The following is a 22,261-nucleotide window of genomic DNA, read 5'->3' as shown; positions in this document are numbered from 1 at the left end:
GTCCCGCCTAGATATCCCGTTGAACTGGGATAGGCAGGACAATTTACACAGAAAGTACTAATAAATCATCCTCATAACTCTAGGTACAAGTATCCATGTAAGTGTATATAGGAAAATGTATCTATGTAATGGTACTCATGTATGGTATTCATGTAAGCGTATTTAGGTAAATGTATCTATGTAAACGTACTCATGTATCATGTAAGCCTAGGTAAATGTACTCATGTATCATGTAAGCATATGTAAGTGTGCTCATGTATCAGGTAATGTACTGGTATAGACTCATGAATAAACTGACTCTTGTGTGATTGCTTGTAATAGGAATAATGTTTTGTCTCTTCTAACTATCCCGATGATAGTTAACTGAAAGGTAATTGATTGTTCAAGTAGGTTTATACACCCTTGCTACACAAGAGTGTGGGAAACTGAATGAAGGATGAAAACTATAATCTCAAAACATTTATATGAACATAAGTGTATTAGTATAGTTTTGTTCAAGAAGGTAAAAATAATGGTTTTGTAAGATATCTAAGAGTTTTGAACAATAATTAAGAGTGACTTGATGTCATTTTAATAAACATTTCAAAACTAATACTTTTCTTATCAAGGTATTTTAAGATAGAAAACCATTTCATGTATCGAATTTTGAAGTATGTGAAATCTATTGGGTGAAAACACAGTTATAAAATACATAAGAGTGATTTAATAACATACTGTTTTCTACTTGTATCCCCTCCATTAAAGCATTTAAAATCATTTAAAACATTGATTTAGGGGTATGAACTCACCGGTTGTTGGTGATACGGATGAACTGAAGAGATAGGACTGCTAGGTGTCAAGTGAAGACTTTAGACACACACAATGGTCCTAATTACATATGAAGACATATGTATATAAACAATTAGTGATTATAACACTAATTAAACATGTATAGACATCCTAACACGAGGAAAACACTTTGGTCAAGTGTTAGGAGGCTAATGGGTTGCAACAAAGGAGTGCAAGGCCTCGTATGGGAGTTTATGGTCAAATGACCATATGTTTTGGAGTTTACGGCCCAGGGGAGTAAACTCCTGGCCGTAAACTCTCTCTTAGGTCACAAGATGAAGCTTAACATTAATACAACTTAAGTGGTGAAGAGCTTCTAGGTTTAAACAAGTGTTTGGGCTTCCTATTAACTCCTTTAAGGAGTTCACGGCCCATGGATCATATCCCATAGATATTACGGCCGTAATATCCCTTGGTAGGGTATTTGTGGTGTTATCAAGTCCTTAATTTATCCATGAATGAAGCAAGGAAATTGCCTAAGGCTTTAGGGGAGTTTATAGCACCATTTGGCACTATAATTTGGAGTTCACGGCCCTAGAACCTCTTGGGCCGTGAACACCTTACTCTTGGTGTTCTAAGGTTGTTTGCTAGTCCTAAACTCATTTAGGTACATGTCCAAGTTAGTCTCTTGGCTTAAGGAATGGACTAGGCACCGTTTGGCCCTTAAAAAGGAGTTTACTCCCCAAGATGTTCTTAGGCGGTAAACTCTCAAATCTTGTTGTTTTGTTATGATTTTGTGGTCTAAACATGTAATGGTAGCTTCTAGTTTCATTTCCAAGGCTTTGAGGGACATTGGGAACACTTTGACCCTTATAAAGGAGTTTACTCTCCAAGTGTTCTTGGGCGGTAAACTCCCAAATCTTGGGATTTTGATCCGATTTTGATGTTATAAGCACAATCTAAGCTATATAAAACAACTAGAGAGGGGTACTCACGATTTGGGATAAAAACCCGAAGATCCGTGAGAGAGAAAATGGCTTTTTTCTAGTTGGAAATGTAACTAATGAATGAATATGGCTCAGATTTCTATATATAGTCCTGAGATTTTTGGCATAAAATATTCTATTCCCGGAATGAACTCTAATATCATAGAGTATTGGAATAACAGTGTTGCACAAAACCCTAGTCAATCCACTCTCCTAATATCTCCTTAAGTATTAAACTTGAGATACTCAAACTTATACCCAAAGTCTGGAATTTCTCTGTAACTGTTCCAACTTCTATTGGCTTGATATGGTTTGTTCAGAATGAAAATTTCGGGTTGTCACACTCGGCCAGGCCTGGACTAATTAGATTTGTTTAATTAGTCAATCTTCATAAATCGTTGTAACACCCCGAGATTCAAGTGCATTTCTTTCACCCTTATTCTTTGTCAATTGGTCATGATTAGTCCTTGAGTGGAGGGAACCTAGCAAGTGAGTACGTTGGGCGTACTAGAGGGGTACGTTGTGCGTACTCATGCGCTTAGTTTGGACGCGGAGTCGCCAAGGTACACTGGGTGTACCTAGAGTTACGCCGGGCGTACCCGACCCAGGTGCAAAAACCCTAATCCATCTTGTGCACTATTTAAAGGGTGCTAAGGCTCATTTCTCAGCCTCCATATCAGTGAGTGAAACCCTAAGAGAGAGCTTCCCATCGTCCTTAGTGTGTGTGAGTGTTGTTGGAGCTAATTGTGCTTTGGTGACTTAGTGAAGAAGAAGGAAAGGAGCTCTTGGAAGCTAAAGCTTGAGGTGCCATTTTGGATCTGAGATCTATAGAGAAAGGGGATACACTTAGAGGTATAAAGTTCAAAACTTTCCTCTTCTTTTGGTTGTTGTAATATGTGCCATTTCTAGGGTTAAAATCCCCAAAGGTGGAGACTTTATGAGTATAAGGTGCTCCATGCTCCGAGATCTGTCCCTTTTCAGTGATATTAGTGATTTAGAACCATAAAGTTTCCATTTTGGTTGTTAGTTTGAGGTCATGCTTGAGTAATAAGCCTTCTAGAGTTAGAGGATGGAATATTATGGGAGTTGGTGGCTTGTTCAGCCATGCAAAGGCTTAAAGTCATCAACTTTATGGATTAAGAGGCTTAGATGTGGTCAGATCTAGAAATTGGACGTGGGTCTTAACTGTTTAAGACCTCAAGAGCTAAGGGGCTAAAGTTGGGGAGTACGCCGGGCGTAATCCCAGTACCCGTCGCGTACTGGGTGGCGTTCCCCTATTCTGAGATGCAGCCGGGTACGCGCAGCGTAACCCGGAAAGTTGACTTTTTGTTGAATTTTAGGGTATGGTCTATTGTGGGGCCTTTTGAGTTATGAGAGGGGTAAAATGGTATTTTACCCTTCTGAGAGTGTCATAAGAGGACATAGTCTAGCCTTTGAGAGTTATATTAATTAGGGTATTTATTTCATATGATTAGGCGGAGGCTAGGCCAGCGTTTACCGAGTCAGAGATTTACCGAGATATCAGAGGTGAGTCTTCTCACTATACTTTACCTAGTGTGGTAACAGAGTTATGTGACAGAGTGATTTAGAGTTATATGCCAGTGTAATTGTATGTTATTTATGTGTTTTGATTTATTGTGATATGTGATGTGCATGATTCAGAGTTACATAGTTAGGACCTTCGGGTCCATAGAGTTAGGGCCAGAGGGCCCACAGAGAGTTGGGGATAGAGGGCCCCACTGAGACACATTGACCTAAGGGTCGACAGAGTTGCAGCCTCGAGTGGCTATTATGTGTTAGAGTAGTATTTTGGGGAACTCACTAAGCATTTATGCTTACAGTGTTATGTGTTATGTGTTTCAGGTACCGGTGATGATCGCGGGAAGGCGCCGACATGATTCGTACACACGCACATTGGAGTTTATATATTTTGATCTTGGGGTTTTGTACTAATACAATGTTGATACAATGTTTCTTTTTATGAATGTGAATGATATTCTATGAGTTTTCCAAAGTGAAAAATTGTTCAAATTTTTACGGTGTTACAATCGGAAATCAGGAAACAACAATTGGGCAGAGAGAATGATTATAATCCATGTCTCAGTCCATATGATATCTAGAATGGAGGAATATATGATCCCTTATCTAATGGACACGTCATTGACTAGGTCAAAGTTAAACAATGGCTTTTAAGAACTACGAATGCTAGTCGGGATCTTGGAGTGATATTTGCAATAATAATTTTAGACTTAATCAAGTGGGAGAATGTTGGATTAGATGTCTAAGCCCATAACTATTATTGGTATGTACTCGAAGCGAGATTAGCATGGTCAATTTGGGTTGCATAACACCAGGACATTTGTTAGGATGGACTCTTGAGAGAAGGTTATATATGATTTATTAATATATTATAAGTTCTAATATATTAATATGAAATCATATGATTAAATTAGTATCAATCAATAATTAGTTTGGAATTAAGTTAGTGATCAAAAGGGACTACTTAAATCTATGGGGACTAATTATGGTAATTGGTTATATTTATATGTGTTGGGCTTATGATCCGTGTACGACCAAGTTTATGTATGGACACATAAAGAGTTGGGCCACATGAACCATGGATGATAACACCCCTCGGTATAGATTTGGGTTATACCCATGACCTTTAGAATTCCACATACAAATATGTTGCATCATTGCCAAAATCACCGTCAATGTATTCTTGGAGGATATGGACGGTTTAGTGAGGCTAGGATTCTCTCTCAACTATCATCCTTTGTCCTAGGTAAGTTGTGATTCCAATTGAGGTGCAACACTTGGGGTACTAAGTTCTTAAGGGCCAAAGTCTTCCTAGCAACATCAACAACATCAAGAGATATGTCTAAAACTTGTCTTATTATACATATGTTATTTGTATGCTAGTTATAAGCTTAATACCTTGGAAACATCATTGCATGTATAGTTAGTGAAAACATAGATCCAAGGTATTTAGGGTTGTATGTGCACCATAGGATTTTGTAGTATACAAAAACCCAACAATATTAACTATTACCAAAGAAAAATTATATACATGAAATTTCAAACCAAACTAAAGAGAAACATAAAAAAATCTTACATGCGCTTATGAATTCCATTCACATTCATACAAAAGACAAAACTAGGTTGTTCACATTTATACATAGCACATAACTAGGCCATAAACGGCATGTATGATTTTTTTTTGGTTTATCTTTAATTTTTCTAATCATATAAATTTTCTAATCATAGATAGTTAATAGTTATTATGTCTATTAGGATTTGTTGATAAGTCTTGTTGGTTGTTAATTATTAATTATTATTAACTAGGTGTTAGACACGTGTATTACATGATTTGATTAAAACAAAAGTTAAATATGAAAGATACACTGATTGATTAAAACAGAAGTTAAATATGAATGTGTAAATATTAAATATTTTCTAAATTAAAATTTATAAATAAAGAAATTTACATTGAATCGTCATTTTAGGTTTTCAAGCTTCAAATTCAAAATTTTAATACCTAATAAAATAGAAAACCTTAAATTTTACTTTGTAATATCTAAATTTTAGTAAATTAATTCTTTAAAAAAATTATTATTTTTACATTATAGTTAGATTACAGTATTTATTATCATTTTATAAATTTCAACATGATATGGATTCTACCGACCCTAAAAACTAACGAAAACAAAGAAAATTACTTATAGATAATAGAAAATCTACCATGGAAACCGGTAATTGTTTAGCTACATGTTAAATTAATTTTATTTTTGTAATTTCGATTAAAAAATATTGTTTTATATCATATCAAATTTTCATGTCACGTTATCGATGTAGTTTATTTTTCATTATTGTTACTCTTTTACAACAAATGTAGGTTATAGGCAACAAAATTTAAGATATTTAGACAATTTTATATATGTTCGCGGTGTCAGAGAAAATGTCAGGTCAAATATATCATGTGGATATGAGCATTCAGGTTTTCAATCTATTTATAGTGTTAATATTATAAGTCCATTATCTAACGATGATAAAGAAAAAAGAAAAATTAGAAAAAATTATTTGGATAATAGAAGATCTAATGATATATGCACCATGTCAAACACTATTTTCGTTTCTATCATGTCATTTATTTGAACTTAAATCCCTAATTTTATGTTACACATTTATGTTCAGTTTATTCCTTGATTTATTATGTGTATTTTTTGCAAAATAACCAATAAATATATTTGTGAAATGTTACTATTCCATACTTACTATTGTTAATGATATCACTGTGCTTATTTATTCATTTTGAGACAACAAATGTTTACTTATGGGCAGTTAATGATATCACTGTGCTTATTTATTCATTTTTAGACATTGACAGTAACCTTAGCAATAAGACATCTAATATTATATTCAAATAAGTATTTAGAAATTTGTGATTTACAACCCTAATTTAGAATACGTAATTACTAATTTTTAGTACTTTGAGTTCAATTACGTACTTATTCAATAAAGTCTCAGTATATATGTAAAAGTATTACTTTAAGAATCATTTAATGTTTACAAGTTGATATTAAGTTTTTTTAATAAACTCGTGTAATACATGTGTTTCACAATTAGTATTAACAATAAAACGTTACTTCAATTCAAAAACATAAAAATATAGGAAATCGAGAATTATAGTTCAGAATGTACAATATTTTTTGCTAAACATAAACGACTCTTGAAATTTAAAAATATATTTTCCATTTGAAAATTGCTTGAAAGTTTAATACAAGGCTATAACAAATTAAATTAAACCCTAGATTGAAAATTTTGCAAAATGAAATCTAGAACATGTTTATAGTAAATTGAATCAGTTTTTTTCCTTTCAAAACGTAACTTGTCATCGTCAAAGTTTATTAAATGAACGATATAAAAAAAATGGCAAAATTCAAATTATAATAGTGTAATAGTATAATATTAATATACTATGTACCCATTCAACATATGTAAAATGAGGTCGAACCTACCTTAATTTTAGGAGATAGAAACAAGAAATAAGATATCTATTCTTTTGCATTTGGTGTCACATTTAATTTAATCTAATATAAATTAGTAATGTGTGGCATTTGAATTGATGAAAATTAAGAAAACCATAAGTTGAAACATGGATTTATTTTAATTCAAAATTCTCATAAAATGACCTATCACAACGCATAGAAAACATGACATATGGCAAAAATCATTTTCATTTATTAGGTTAGATTACTAATATTAACTAGTAATATTACGATAGCCTTGGATATTGTTCTCATCCGCTAGTGTTTTTCCAGAGTCGATCTCTTAAAATTATTTCACACAAAAAAAAAATCATTTTCATTTATTAGGTTAGATTACTAATATTAAGTAGTAATATTACGATAGCGTTGGATATTGTTCCCATCCGCTAGTGTTTTTCCAGAGTCGATCTCTTAAAATTATTTCACACAAAAAAAAAAGTAAGATATTTCTAACATATCATGTATGCTTGATATAAAGTATACTTTTTTTAAAGATAATGTGTTTTTCATTAACGCGATAAGGTTTAGTGGAAGCTTTAGCCAAAAAGCAAATTTTGAATATTACATGCTGTGTGCATGGAAAAGACATATATCTATACATAATGACCTTGTCAATGGTATCTTCGTGAAGAAACAATAATCATGAAGAACAGAAGAAGTTATGGGTTGTTCGATTCTTTCTCTTCTTCACTTTTGCAAACACAAACCTCACTTCAGGTTGCTTTGAACATGAGAGAAAAGCTCTTCTCCGATTCAAATGCAGCATTGTATCAGACCCTTCTGGTCGACTATCATCTTGGCATGGAAACAAGTGCTGCCACTGGCAAGGGGTCGGCTGTGATAATGCAACCGGACATGTCAATAGGCTTGACCTCGAAGGTGATCGGTCGTTTCTTACGAGACCTTACACGAAGTTAAAGGGAAATGAGTTGAACTCGTGTTTAGCTGAGTTGAGTCATCTGAGTTACATGGATTTGAGTGGGACGTATTTTGGTGGCAGTCCGATTCCTGAGTTCATAGGATCGCTAACACAACTCAGATATCTGATACTTTATTCTGCGGGATCTTCTGGTATGTTTCCTCATTTTATTGGAAATCTGTCGAATTTGCGCGTGCTTGATCTGGGTGACATGGATCTGCTAGTCGTGGATGATTTCACATGGTTTTCAGATCTTTTGTCACTCACGTATCTTGATCTGAGCAGAGTGAGCATTGTTAAAGCGCCAAATTTCGACGAAGTATTGTTGTATATGATTCCTTCTTTACTAGAGTTACGCTTGTCTGGTTGTGATCCTTCTAATTCTCAGTTCTATCAAACACATCTTGACTGAATCTTACCCTTTCCACCATTCAAAAACTTGATCTTAGTTCCAATTTGTTCCATAGTGAATTCCCTCTGTTTTTACAAAACTAGACGTCTTTACGAGTTCTTGATCTTTCATCCAATGAACTCAATTATTCAATTCCCGTCATGAGAAACGTTGTCGATCTCAACCTTGAACTGAATAATTTTAAGGCTATTCAAGATACTAGGGTCTGGCTCTGTCGGTTAAGGAGTTTGGATCTTTCATTCAATTCTATGAAAGGGGGATTCATGGGGCCATTAACCAATGGATCCGAATGTGCCCAATTTTCTCTGGAGATACTGATTCTAAATGACAACGATTTTGGTGGAGAAATTCCAAAATCACTAGTAAGGCTAACGGCCTTGAGAGAGGTTAATCTTGCATTTAACCAGTTAACAGGAACCATCCCGGAAGCTCTACGAAATTTAACAAGTTTACAGGAATTAGATCTATCTTGGAACAAATTATCAGGTTCGATTCCTAGTTCTATTGGAAACCTGCTGTTATTAAAAAACCTTGATTTATCTTCAAACCTGTTGAACGGGACAATTCCATTCTCCATAGGACGACTGTCGAATGTAGAAAATTTGTGTCTCCCCTACAATCAGTTGTGTGGGCTTCCATTATCACTTCGAAACCTCTCAAAACTACAGTATCTAGATATACGCCATAACTTTTTACAAGGGCCATTTCCTAGCTTTCAAAAACTTTCCAAACTTAGTTTGCTTGACATATCGAACAATTCTTTATCTGGTGTAGTCACTGAAGCCCATTTCCCAAATACCTCTATGTTAGAATACTTTGATGCAAGCTCAAACTACAGGTTGAGCTTCAAGATTTCTCCTGATTGGAGGCCTCCTTTCCAATTAAGAACTCTTCAACTTCGATCATGCAAAATTGAATCAGAATTTCCACGTTGGATTCGAACACAAACAAGTCTTGACGCCCTAGTCCTTTCCAATACTAGCATTTATGGACCACTTCCAGATTGGCTTAGCGAGCTCCCAATCATGACCATTCTGGATCTCTCCCATAACTTTCTCAACGGTCCATTGACAAACCTTCCATCTAACCAAACAATCGAGTCTTTAACACAAGGTTATGCTAGTGTGTCGAATTCGTTGCTTCTTAAGAACAACCTCTTTAATGGACTGATTCCAGAGTCACTGTGTAATGTTACAAATTTAGCTATTCTCGATCTTTCTAGAAATATGCTATTGGGGACTTTTTTAGATTGTCTTGGAAATCTAAAAAAGTTGAAGGTTGTGATATTAAGTTCCAACCGGGTCTCAGGTGTCATTCCAAGCTATCTTGGCAATCTTGGTTCTACGCTACATTGGTTAGCTCTAAACAACAATAGTTTCCATGGTGAACTTCGAAAAGCTCTAACAAATTGCACAAGTTTAAGTTTGTTGGATTTGGGAGAAAACAAATTCTTTGGAGGTATACAAAAATGGATTGGTGACAATAGAAAGGTTCTGGTTGTCGTCAGGCTATATAAAAACAGCTTCACAGGTCCAATTCCTGTAGAGTTGTGTAAAATATCAACTCTCCAAATCATGGATCTTGGAGAAAACAAATTCACAGGAATCATCCCTTGCTGTTTCCAGAACATAAGTGGAATGATCACCGGAGGAGACTACATTACAATTCTTTCTCCAGGCACATTCGAGCGTAGTTTAAGCCAGGTAATGAAAGCAGTTACGCTGGAGTATACAAACACATTGAGTTACGTTGTCATCATGGACCTTTCGAGCAATAAACTGGTGGGGGAAATACCCAAGGAGTTCATACTTCTTTCAGGATTGCTTGGTCTTAACTTGTCTAACAATCACCTCACAGGTCGTATTCCGGATAGAATTGGTGATATGAATTCGTTAGAGTCTCTTGACCTTTCTATCAACCATCTTTCAGGGATGATCCCACAAAGTCTGTCGGCATTGACATTTCTTAGCCATCTGAATTTGTCACACAATAACTTATCCGGAAGAATCCCAACAGGAAGTCAGCTCCAGACGCTCATTGATCCATCCATATATGCTGGCAATAATAAGCTTTGTGGTAGTCCGTTGCCAATCAATTGCAACCATGATGAATTCCCAGGAAGATGAAGACGATGATGGCGATTAGAAGATATGGATTTATGGGGCAACAGGCCGTTTCACAACCGGGTTTATGGGAATTGTGGGAGTTCTGGTGCTTAAGAAGAGATGGAGACTCATTTTCTTCAATTTTGTTGGATATTACATCTGCAAGAAACTGTGATACTCAAAAGCAAATTACAATGCCTGATCAAACTTGCAGATTTCGTTTCTTTTCTTAGACAAAGTCTTGAACACAAAATAATGCGGAGTGGATTGAGCAACTCGTCTAAAACTTCATGGATCAATGGAACCTTATGAAACATGTGTGTGTGTGTGTGTGTATATATATATATATATATATATATATATATATATAGGCCTAGGTTATTCTATTCAAACTAATTATTGTGTTATTATATGCATAAATATGGACCAATCGTTTTACTTATTTTAAGAAAGTGATTAATACATATTATTGAATTAAAAATAATCGAAAACTATCATCTAGTTTAATTAGAAGGGTATTTTAGTCAATTAACATAGATTTAATAAAGGAAGTTTTCATATTTTAAGGAATCATAGATTCTATTAATTTTAAAAATCTGATTTCACGAATTATTAGGTTTTTAATTCGGACATTCTGACAGAATATGTTTGAGTATGCTCAAAAATAACAAATTTTTTGTGGAATAACAAAGTTCTCGAACCATCAATTGAAGACTTAAATAAAAAATTACATTAATTCTTATAGAATACATGTAACATTTGCTAAGAATTATATTAATTTTTAAAGAATAAAACTAAAAAAACTTTAAAATCGGGAAAAAAACATCAAAATCTAACAAAGAAATTGATACATTCTAAAAGAACAATGTTGCTAAGAATCATTTTCAATTCCATGATCCATTCTTTAAGCATCAGCTGCTTCCGTTCCAACAGAATTGGAATTCGTGATTCCATTATGAGAAAAATATCCATATTCCATTCCAACATATCAAAGCCAACTTCTACAATGCCATTATCATCATGTGATTTCTCATGATCCAAGATGCAAGTGCCACCTTGACCTGTACATGAGGTACTTCGGCTACTATTCCTTTCAGATTCTTGTATTCTACCATGACCATTGGACTCTGTATGCAAACTTAACTTGGTCATTAGTTCTCCTCACAAAAGTTGATTACAACTTAACCAACCATGTATCAATTTCTCCAGGATACCAACCTGCTTCAACCAACAAACAGAACAGACATCAACCTAAATACCTTTTTGAATGTTTCTTATGAAAAAGAGGAGATTTCAAAAACATCATTTACCACTTCCTGGATTTCAATAGAAATGTAAATATCTGAAAAACAGTTTCAGTGGAAACACCTAAAATCATAAACATCATTTATCACTCCTTGAATTTCTTTTTCACATATACACTGATAAAAACCTAAAATCCCAAAAGCAATTTAAGAGGAAAATCGGTTTCAACAATAGGGGTTGGGAGTCCTAACTTTTAACAATAATAAAAACAAAAAAAAAAAAAAAAAAAAAAAAAAAAAACCCAATTGGTGACTGTCATCCATGGAGAAGACAACAATAACATATGTGTAGAGTCCGTTTGTGTTGCGTCTTGGGCCCTACGTTTTGCATCCGGATTGGGCCTGTCCATCTATGATTTTCTAGATTAGTTAGTAGGGTTGTTATATATATATATATATATATATATATATATATATATATATATATATATATATATATGCCTGCATGTATGCATTATATAAAGTTGATTATCACGTTCATTGTTTAGTAACCCTAGAACACCTCTACAGCTGAAGTTCTTAATCGAGCTCTTCTGAGGTGTTGAAGCATTAATCATACGACATATTTAAAGCCATACTCGTGTTCTTTATTACGTTCTTAATTATTAGGTTGCTTAGAATCTATCGATCCTGATAGAACTTAGTTCTAACAATTGGTACCAGAGCGGGAGACTGTGTGATCAATACACATTCCTTCTGTATTCAGAATTCCTTAGGGTTTCCGCTTTTATCATATAAATAAGAAGTCGTCTTCTTTGTTTCGACGGCAACTCAGTTTTAGATAAAACCCTAATCTCAAGTTTACAGGTTTGATTCTAGCAGCTCACTATGTCTCACGATGATTCGCAAACAAACCCAATCAACATCTGAAACAACATTGGATCTACAACCTGGATACCCATTCTCTACACTCAAGACTATGAAGCATGGGCACATCACTTCGAAGACTACGTGGTTGGATCTGAAGATAATGGCTATCTTATCTGGGAAGCTATCACACATGGGCCGTTTGTTCACTCAGGAACAAAACTACTGTAAAATCCCAAAATGAATATAACAAGCTGGTAGCGGATGTAGACAAGATGTCGCAGGACGAGAAAGACAAATTGCTATGTAATGTGAAGGCCATGAGGATGTTCGGATTCTCCTTACAGTCTGACAACTTTCGGTTGGTTGGTTCATGCACGACGGCCAAAGAAATCTGGGATAGGTTGAAAGAAGTCTATTCGACCGATGAAGATCTAGAACACTCCATTCAAACCTTGTTGCTATCAGAGTTTGGAGTTTTTGAACAGAAACCTGAAGAAAAGCTAATACAAACTTTCGATCGGTTCAATCATCTCCTAAGTAAGATGATTAAGCATGGAATAGAGAGGAAATTGATTGAGCAGAAAGTAACTTTCATGAACGGGCTCAGACCATAATGGATGGCTGTTGTTTCTACTGTAAAATCGCATGAACAATTGAAGTCTTACTTGCTAGCAAAACTTATGGGAATACTTAAGTCCCATGAAAGTGTAGTAACCAAAGAAGCGAAAGTGGTTTTCGGTGTAGGATCGATGGCTCTTATCTCTAAAGGAAAAAGTATTATGGAAGAAGAAGAAGAAGCTGATATGTCGGAGTGTGACCTTACAAGCGAGGAGTATGCTATGATGGCCACCAAACCAAAGAAGTTCGCAAGGAGAAAATTTCATGTCAACAAGAACCGAAATTGGCAGGGAAGTTACAGCTCTGAGAAGGTGAAGGATGAAACGAAGATCACCTCTCAAAAGGATGAAGAAAAGAAGGAGAGCAAGCTTGCAGGAGACTCAGGATACGACTGCAATTACTGCCACAGCAAGAACCACTTTGCCAAAGATTACATGCTAAGGAAAATGGCTGAGAAAAGAGACGGAGAAGATGATGAGGCATACTATATGTGCAAGTTGGAAGAGATCAAGAAAAACAAAGCAACTAACAGTTCTATGAATGCTTTGATTGTACAGGAGAATGCAGATGAAGATGAGTTCGGTGGCGTCGAAGTTTGTTCAACCGACTCTGAAGACGAAGAGGTGAGAAAGCCCACTCATGGAAAGGCTTATGTGGCAAAGGAAGTAGGTTCGGCTGGAAAGTGCTTGATTGTCACAGCTAGTTCATCAACAGAAAGTACAAGTGAGGAACCGAATCTGACAGAAAACAAATGTTTTGCAACAAAGCCAGTTAGTGAGCAGATCAACGACTGCGATCGTTTATTCAAAAAGATAAAATCTATCCTAGGATCTCGTAATGTTCCAATAACAAAATATGAAGAAGAAGTAAATGAATTAAAACTTAAAATTTTCTAATCTAAGCGGTAGTCTCATGCAAACTCGGTTAACAAATTCTAACCTAACTGACCAAATCAGCAGGGTGACAACGAAGAGTGAGGAGAGAAGAATGTGGATAGAGCTGAAGGAGCAAGAGTTGGTTAGGGCTAGGGATGAAAGTATTTATTTACAAAGAGATAATCTAAAGTTTTTAAAACAAAGGAATGTTTTTTGTTTAATTGCTAAGCGTTTATATACTAATATAGCTCAAGTGCATTTAAGTTGTGAGATAAGAAAGGAAATTCATAAGATGATTTTGCCATTTCTTGAATTTAAGGAAGACGAGGTCATAGCAGAATGTGAATCAGAAGTATCATCTGAAGAGACATTCATGTCCTACTAAATTGGACTGGACAAAATAGAAACCTTCATTGATTCAAAGGAACACAAAATTATGCTAAAAGATATTCTAGATGAAAATGATAGGTTGAAAATTAAGTCAGACACTATTCACTCATTTGATCAATCCAATGCCAAATTGACTCCTGATAATAAAATAGACTTAGAAAATACGTCTGAATTTGATGAGGAAAGTGAGATGAGTGAGATATCTGTAGAAGACGTAGTTCATTGCTCTGAGTTTATGAAGAGCCAAACTGAGAATGAGAAACCACTAATCTCATAAAATTCAGTTGAATTTGCTCGAATGGAAAAAGATAAGGAAAAGAAACTCAAAGAAAGGGCTATGGTTTATAAAAAGGTTCAGACTGTGCCAAACCAGGTTTATGCAGTTACAGGGGTCACTCCTAAGCAGACGTCAGAATTAAGAATCTTGGTCGAAAATGATAATGCTGAAGGATGTGATGACTACTTCTGGTCAGCTCCTATTGACAATGCAGACGAAACTGTAGGCTTGTCTGAGCAGACTTCTTGGAGGGTTAAAGGAAGATACATTGCTGAACCCATAAATAAACCTTCGAGTTTCGACAAACCAAGCACAAGTGGAACCAAAGAAATCCCTGAAGAACCGAAGGAAGAACAGAAAGTTCCAGTCAAAACAACCGAAAGTCACAAGGAAAAGCCAAAGGTCAGCTTCAACATCCACAAATCACAAACGGAGCTAGCTGAACAGAAATATGACATCCCCATTTTTCACGGTCAGAAAAGACCGATTTTGTTTATGCTTTATAAAAATCAGAGTACTTCTTTTCATAAAAATGTTGCGGAATTTGTTCCCAGAAAAACATGATAAATACGTTATTAGAACACTTTCAAAGAAACGTATTTTATTCATTTTAAAACGTTTGGGATGTCATCGTTAATACAGAAACATAAGCATAAACAGAACTTACATTTGTTTACACTAGTGATCTACATCTCTTTAAATCTCTCAGTGTAATGTGACTTCATATCAACACCTGTGATATAAATAAACTGAGTGGGTCAGGTTGGGAAACCTGGTGAGTACATAGGGTTTTCAACCTACAATAATATAATTATTATGTTAAACAATCAAACAATCAACCCAATTGCCCATCTCCGTTATCTTCTTTACTCTTAAGGATTTATCCTAAGAGTCATCTATCTTGCATTCATTTATTCCGAAGTCCCTTACTTCCAGGGTTATAGGACTGGCACTAAATCCATAGCTGCCAATGTTCGTTCGTAAAGCACTAATTCCATAGCTGCTATAGTCTACTCATCGGGTACTAAATCCATAGCTACCAGTGTTTATCTAATAGGTACTAAGTCCATAGCTACCAATTCCTAACAGGTACTAAATCCATAGCTACCAGTGTCTAACTAATAGGTACTAAGTCTGTAGCTACCAATTCCTAACAGGTACTAAATCCATGGCTACCAACGTCTAACAGGTACTAAGTCCATAGCTACCGGTGTTAATGTTGGGGTGCAAAGTTATTCATTCATGACTTTGTAAATGTTTGACTTTTGTAAAACCCACTTGCATGTGGTGCTTTAGCCTTTAGACCCATTTGTTAGAGAGTGAGAGAGAGACATGTAAACACCTCTATAAATAGTGGGTTTGTCCACTTGTAGAGGTGTGCTTGAGAGATGTAAAAGTGAGTGTGTAAGTGTGTGTTAATTATGTAGTCTAGATCTAGTCCTTTTTTTGTAACACCATATACATTCAATATATCTCTTAAACACCCAAATCACCATGTTCAATTGTGCAAGCTTTAATTCCGCATGCCAATGTTCTTTGTCACTACAATTCGTATCAGAGCGGGTCTTCAAGATCAAGGTGATTTTTGAAGAATGATTCTCGGTTTGGCAATTTTTGTCGCAACTTGAACAATTTTGGTGAGTCTGTCTCTATGATCTCTCGTAATATTTGGATTCGTGCTTTGCGTTCTTGTTTTTTGATCATTTTGATTCATTGGATCTAATTCGTTTCAATTCCTTTGTTTGATCCAATTAATTTTTGCTTAGATCAAAATTTCTAAAATCATTCTCAAATTCGAAATTCACTGTTCATAAAACAATTCTTTTCTTTTTGTGGAAATTGTTTACTTGAATCAAAAACTAGCCCAAAAACAATCAACTACTATTCATGATTGAAAGCCTTAAGCCCAAAGTCAACTTGTTACTGTTCATCAATCTTGTTTTTAAGCCCAAATGAATAGATCCGATACACTTCTCATAATCGATCCCATTTATTCGTCAAAATCTGTTGATTTGTATATGTTTGTCAACATATATTTGAAGCTTGGAAGTCGTAATCAACATTACTGTTAATCTTGTTCTTGATTTTCGTTTTCATTTTATCTGTTCTTATAATTGATGAGTTTTGATTTTTTGTGATGAACTTGTGAATCGATATGTTTGAATACAAAAATCGATAATGATCAAGTTATTCATTAAATCAGAATGACAAGTTAATGATTCTTGGTTTGAAGATTTTGATTGAACTTGGAAATTGTTGATTTGGATCGATATCGATTTTGATTATTGAATTTATCAGTCGAGATGTTTCAAGAACTGATGAACGAACAGGGTGAATTTGTTGAATTAGTGAGTTTAATCCAAAAATCGATTTGAGAAAAAGGATTTGGTGTTGGTCGCTAGTTCGCTAGATTAGTGTTCTTGAAAAATCGATTGAGAAAGAACGAAGGTTTTTGGAATCGGAATTCACGAAAAGTTGAAGACGATGGTCAAGGGTACAAATGTCCAGGAACGAACAGGTTGATGTATGAAGAATTTGATTTTGGAATCAATGAATTGATTTTCGATTTTGAGTTCATTGCTGAGACGTTGATTCAAAAACGAAACTTGTTTAATTTTGAATCGCAAAGTCGAATTTGTTTTGATTTTGGGATATCGATTGATTAAGGATGAACTGATAAAAGGTCGGGAGTTCGTGTTTTGGTGTCGATTGATGAACAGATGAGTTTTGATTTTTGAATCGCAATTGGGTTGATGATTTAGGGATGATTCATGAAGAAAAATGCGAAGTCAAGAAGGATCGTGAAATCGTTATTTGCGAAAGTTTGAATCTGGATTTTGGAGTTGTTGATATTGATTTTGTGAAAATCTCAGTTAAGTTCGCATAATAAAACGATTGGGTTTGGATTTTCGCATATGTAATCAATTGAGTTCGCATCTGAGAATGTGTTTTGTTCAATATTGAAGTCAAAAGCAGTTAACATGTTAAAGCAAAAGTATTCGCATTTGGGTGTGTCAAACATGGTTCGCATATGATGACTAGGAAGTGTTTCATTCGCATTTGGAGTTTTGTATTGGAGTCAAAATGCGAATTCATCTCTTTATGATTCGCATTTTGGTGAGTTAAACATGCGAAACATTAAGATGCGAAGTCTGTGATTTGGGAAAGAACACAAAGAATTTTACAGTAAAATGCGAATTGGGGAAGAAGGCTAACAGTTTCGCATTTGTTCCCTGCTCTTTTCAAGAAATAACACAAGTAGCCCAACTTCGCAAGTTTGAAGAACATGCAGAAATTGTCAAAACGAATACCTGTAGTTTCGCATTTTTGACAGTTTATACCCAACTTCGCAAATGGGGTCATAAAATGCTGAAATTGCAGAATTTTCAAATCTGGTCCCTGCAGTTTGTGCGAATTTACACATTTTACCCAGTTTCGCAAATGGGAGTGTGTTTCGCATATTTGGCTGTTTTGGGCGCAACAGTCACTGCAGAATTTTGAAAATGACGATTTCTACCCATTTTTGAGAAATTTTGTCAAAGGCGATCCGTGAACGAAGCTAAAAATTCAATATTTTTTGGATTTATCGGATTTGAAGCACAATGTTTATGCCACATGTTAAGGGGGAGTTTTGACATGAAAAATTCCGAATAGAGCACGTTCTTTTTCCTTGGAGTTTTATAATCAAATTTCGATTATAAAAAGGGGGAGAAGTTTTATATGGAAATTCGAACTTGAATTTTTCATATTACGCGGATTTGAAGACCGGAGTGATCTTGAAGTTTTGAAGCCACGAGATGATGCAATTGGAAGTTCGGAAGTGATGTATTCGAAATGGGTTTGGTATTATTGAAGATTTTTGGGGTGTGTTTTTATGCGCAAATTTGGGGTGATTATTTGAAGTTAATCATTCGTTGCTGCTCGGTTTGTATGGTCTCACATCCTAGAGCCCAAATTGAAGAGTCATGGAAGAATTGAAGATTGAAGTTCGTTTCGACATGTGTCACCTTTGAGGCTCGAACCACGTAGTGCTTGATTTTGGAAGATTTGAAGTGGGTCATTCATTCCTAACTTTGAGGGGGAGAATGTTGGGGTGCAAAGTTATTCATTCATGACTTTGTAAATGTTTGACTTTTGTAAAACCCACTTGCATGTGGTGCTTTAGCCTTTAGACCCATTTGTTAGAGAGTGAGAGAGAGACATGTAAACACCTCTATAAATAGTGGGTTTGTCCACTTGTAGAGGTGTGCTTGAGAGATGTAAAAGTGAGTGTGTAAGTGTGTGTTAATTATGTAGTCTAGATCTAGTCCTTTTTTTGTAACACCATATACATTCAATATATCTCTTAAACACCCAAATCACCATGTTTAATTGTGAAAGCTTTAATTCCGCATGCCAAACCATGTTCTTTGTCACTACAGTTTGTCCCATAGGCACTAAGTCTATAGCTGCCAATGTATACTCTAATCATCTTATATCGCTCATCATTCATCTACCCATCTCATACCCAACATCTTCGTATATATAAAATACGTATACAATTTAAATCCTTTAAAACATGTATAAAACGTTCATCCAGCATAGACATCAAGTATTCAGATAATATGCACACATAGCACGTAATTTATATAAAATACTTCATATCTATGTGTAAGATGAAAGGGACTATGCACTCACTTGAAAGGTGATGACTCAGCACTCGGACAGCGCTTCGATACTCTCAAAATGATTTTCTTTCGATAAAACCTAGTACCAATACCACTAGGGTTTAGTCTAACGATAACTACGACAAATTAATTAGTCTGACTATTATTAAGCGTTAATAACACGCAGTATAACTCATAATAATAGCCCAAATAATTATTTTAACGACCTAATAACATTCCTATAATTATTTGAAAACTATATTAAAAATTGTGTAAGCGTAGCACAATTACAGCGAATTCTATCGAAAACCGCACTACTAGAAAAAAGGCCTTTTACGACGCTCATTGTGCGTCGTAAAACGTTCAGACGACGCGCAAATGCGCGTCAAGGAAGGCCCTGTCATAAAGAGAGACGACGCGCTTTTGCGCGTCGTCTATAGACGATGCGCATTTACGACGCGCGGTTATGACACGCAATGCGTATCAAGGAAGACCCTGTCATAAAGGAAGACGACACGCATTTGCGTGTCGTAACTTTACGACGCACGTGTTTATGACACACAATGCGTATCAAGGAAGCCTCCGTCAAGGAAGGCCATGTCATAAATGAAGACGACACACATTTTTGCGTATCGTAATTTTAATTTTTTTTTAAAAAAAATATATTTATATATTTATTAATTTATAAATTAAATTTGCATTTAATCTCTCATAATAGAAATAAAATACCATATACAAAAAATACAATCCATTGCATAATATTAAATAAAATACCATATACAAAAAATACAATCCATTGCATTTAATCTGTATGTATAACAAAGACACATGTGTTAAATTTGCTACCATTAACATCTAATCGTATGGACTCGAGTGTTAAACTTGTTACCATTAACATCTGATTCATAAGTCCTTTCTACAAGATTGTTACCTGCATAAATGAAAACAAACAGGAACATTAACAGCCCAGCTATGACTCTTTTTGTCCCAGAATCTGAATTAAACCACAAGTGATAGCATTAGGCATTAGGCATTAGCATCTGGTTTAGCATACAAATGTCTTACCAACAAAGAAAGACAAAGCAGTATAGCATTAGGCATTAGGCATTAGCATCAGTGTTGGTCAAACACTCTGCATCAGTCGAAACTAAGGCAATTAAGACAATCCATAGTAACATTAGAGTTTCCCTGCACCAGTCAAAAGTATCCCTTATAAAGGATCAGGTAGAAACTCTATTCTCACGTTCAAGAGGTGAAAAAACTCTTCAAGTTCAGATAAGTATCACAAAAATCTGCTTAACTATTTAATTCCCAGCCAAGGGTTAAATACCCCATTAAGAGACCAAAATAATCGGAACCACTGGTACAGTTAAGGATTGCCCTCACAATAAAAGAAACACAAAAACAGGTGACGCTATGCCCACAATTACTAAGGAGAAATAAAAATAAATTAATAATATTCTAAAGCACAATCGACATTATGCAAATTATAAGTGGAGGCAACAATGTGACATTCAAAAGTATGCTTTCCCATTTATGCTAACACCTTAAATAAACAAACACAGAGGCCTAAGATCATGAAGTTTCAAGGAAGATGCATACCACATGGTAATATGTTTTTCAGCCAAAACCACGTTCTTTGTAAACTATAATCATGAGCCAGTCATTTACTAGTTCTCTATCTTGGATGTCCATATCCTGACAAAGTAAAATAAGATCTCAGTTAAAATGATGAATACAATAATTATGCAACCAGAACCATAGATAAAATTCAGTTTGACAATTGTAAGAATCACCTGTTTTGTATTGAGAACAAGGGCTTTCCAAAGATGGCTACTAAAGCGGGGGATAAAAGATAAAAGAACCTGACTGCATATAATCAAAAACCAACAATTCAAGAATTATTTGATATGCGTACAGTAGTTAATTAATATGTGTTAGCAATAATTTAATCGGTCAGAGCAAGATATAAATATGCTTTCTGGATGTTGACTCTTTGGTCTCCCATTAGCTCAAGAACTTCTTCTCACAGAATCTATATCACTTGAAATGAAACTAGCATAAGGTTTCAACGTCACAATTATTGGTTAGCAATGAAAAAAACTTAACCGCAAGAAATGTCTCATACCAATTGCGTTCATAGAAAAATTGAAAAAAACTATGGATTAGTGGATGTAGTCATATTTTTCTCTAATTATTTAAGTGCTTGTACCAGATCTATTCCTTGAAAGCTAGAGAAACATTTTTTTTATCAAACAGATGAAACATTGATTCAAAATCTAAACTCCATTGCAACTAATTTTAAAAAGAAAATAAATTAAAGAAAACTTCACAAGTTGAATAGACTCGAATCAAATTTCCAAATCCCAAATTCGGAAATAACTTCAACATCAAAAAACAGGGATGAGGTGATTAATTGCTCCAGCTCATTAATCACCTCTTCCTGTGGTCTATGAATCAAATCAATCATCCTCCATATCTACACACATCATCATTCAAACAAAACAAACATTTCAACTAATCAATATAAATAACATTTTAATAAAAACTTAAATAATAATAAATAAGTGATATATATACATACCTGTAGAGTTCCACCGCCACCTGTGCTTTCACCATCATCCGACACACTGACAATTGTCCATGGATCATGCGAGTTCCAGTGGAAATCAACCACCTTATCCCTTCAATCATAGCACAATATAATCTTGTTTCAATTTTTATCTATTTTTTTATTTCTGTAAAAAGGAAAACCATTAATTAAAATTAAATATATATACCTATGTCCAGAGTGTCTGAACAATAAGCCAGGTGCAAACTTTGAGGCTGGACCAAAACGTTCACCAACCTGTAGAAAAAAAAACAAACCTTTTATTAAAAAAAAACAATTTGTTGCAAGAAAAGAATAAGGGAAATGGAATAAATGTAAAAGTGGTTTTTGGTTGAGTTGACACACCTTATTGTGATCCCAGATGTTCAAGACACCATCTTCTGCTGAGCTTCCAAAGATGGATGATTTGTTAGGAGACCACTGAAACATACAAAGTAATTGGAATTTAGAAATAGTGAACAATTGTTCTAGAAAGGGAATCCATAATTCCCT

General features: G+C 34.9%; 1 protein-coding gene and 1 long non-coding RNA gene across 2 annotated transcripts; one reads left to right on the top strand and one right to left on the bottom strand.

Annotated features, from left to right (window-relative positions):
• The first annotated feature begins 7,439 nt into the window (after positions 1-7,439).
• Positions 7,440-10,662, top strand: LOC111881807 (receptor-like protein EIX2). The gene has a single exon (XM_023878199.3). It carries the CDS (start codon positions 8,274-8,276, stop codon positions 10,257-10,259), a length of 1,986 nt encoding a protein of 661 aa, XP_023733967.1. The 5' UTR covers positions 7,440-8,273; the 3' UTR covers positions 10,260-10,662.
• A 10,936-nt stretch (positions 10,663-21,598) lies between these two features.
• On the bottom strand, positions 21,599-22,008 carry LOC128126273 (uncharacterized). Its single transcript, XR_008224056.1, has 3 exons — positions 21,939-22,008; positions 21,743-21,842; positions 21,599-21,637 (listed from the first exon to the last, which is right to left on the bottom strand). It is a non-coding gene; the product is annotated as an uncharacterized LOC128126273 (long non-coding RNA).
• Between the last annotated feature and the right edge of the window lie 253 nt (positions 22,009-22,261).

Source organism: Lactuca sativa, chromosome 5 (genome assembly GCF_002870075.4).
Source record: "Lactuca sativa cultivar Salinas chromosome 5, Lsat_Salinas_v11, whole genome shotgun sequence".
Classification (NCBI taxonomy): Eukaryota; Viridiplantae; Streptophyta; class Magnoliopsida; order Asterales; family Asteraceae; genus Lactuca; species Lactuca sativa.
The sequence above is the reverse complement of the archived record's forward strand: the minus strand, read 5'-3'. Positions and strand labels throughout refer to the sequence as shown.

Bases quoted from the DNA above. Each gene is read 5' to 3' on its own strand.
- LOC111881807 (XM_023878199.3), top strand. From the start codon at position 8,274: ATGAGAAACGTTGTCGATCTCAACCTTGAACTGAATAATTTTAAGGCT.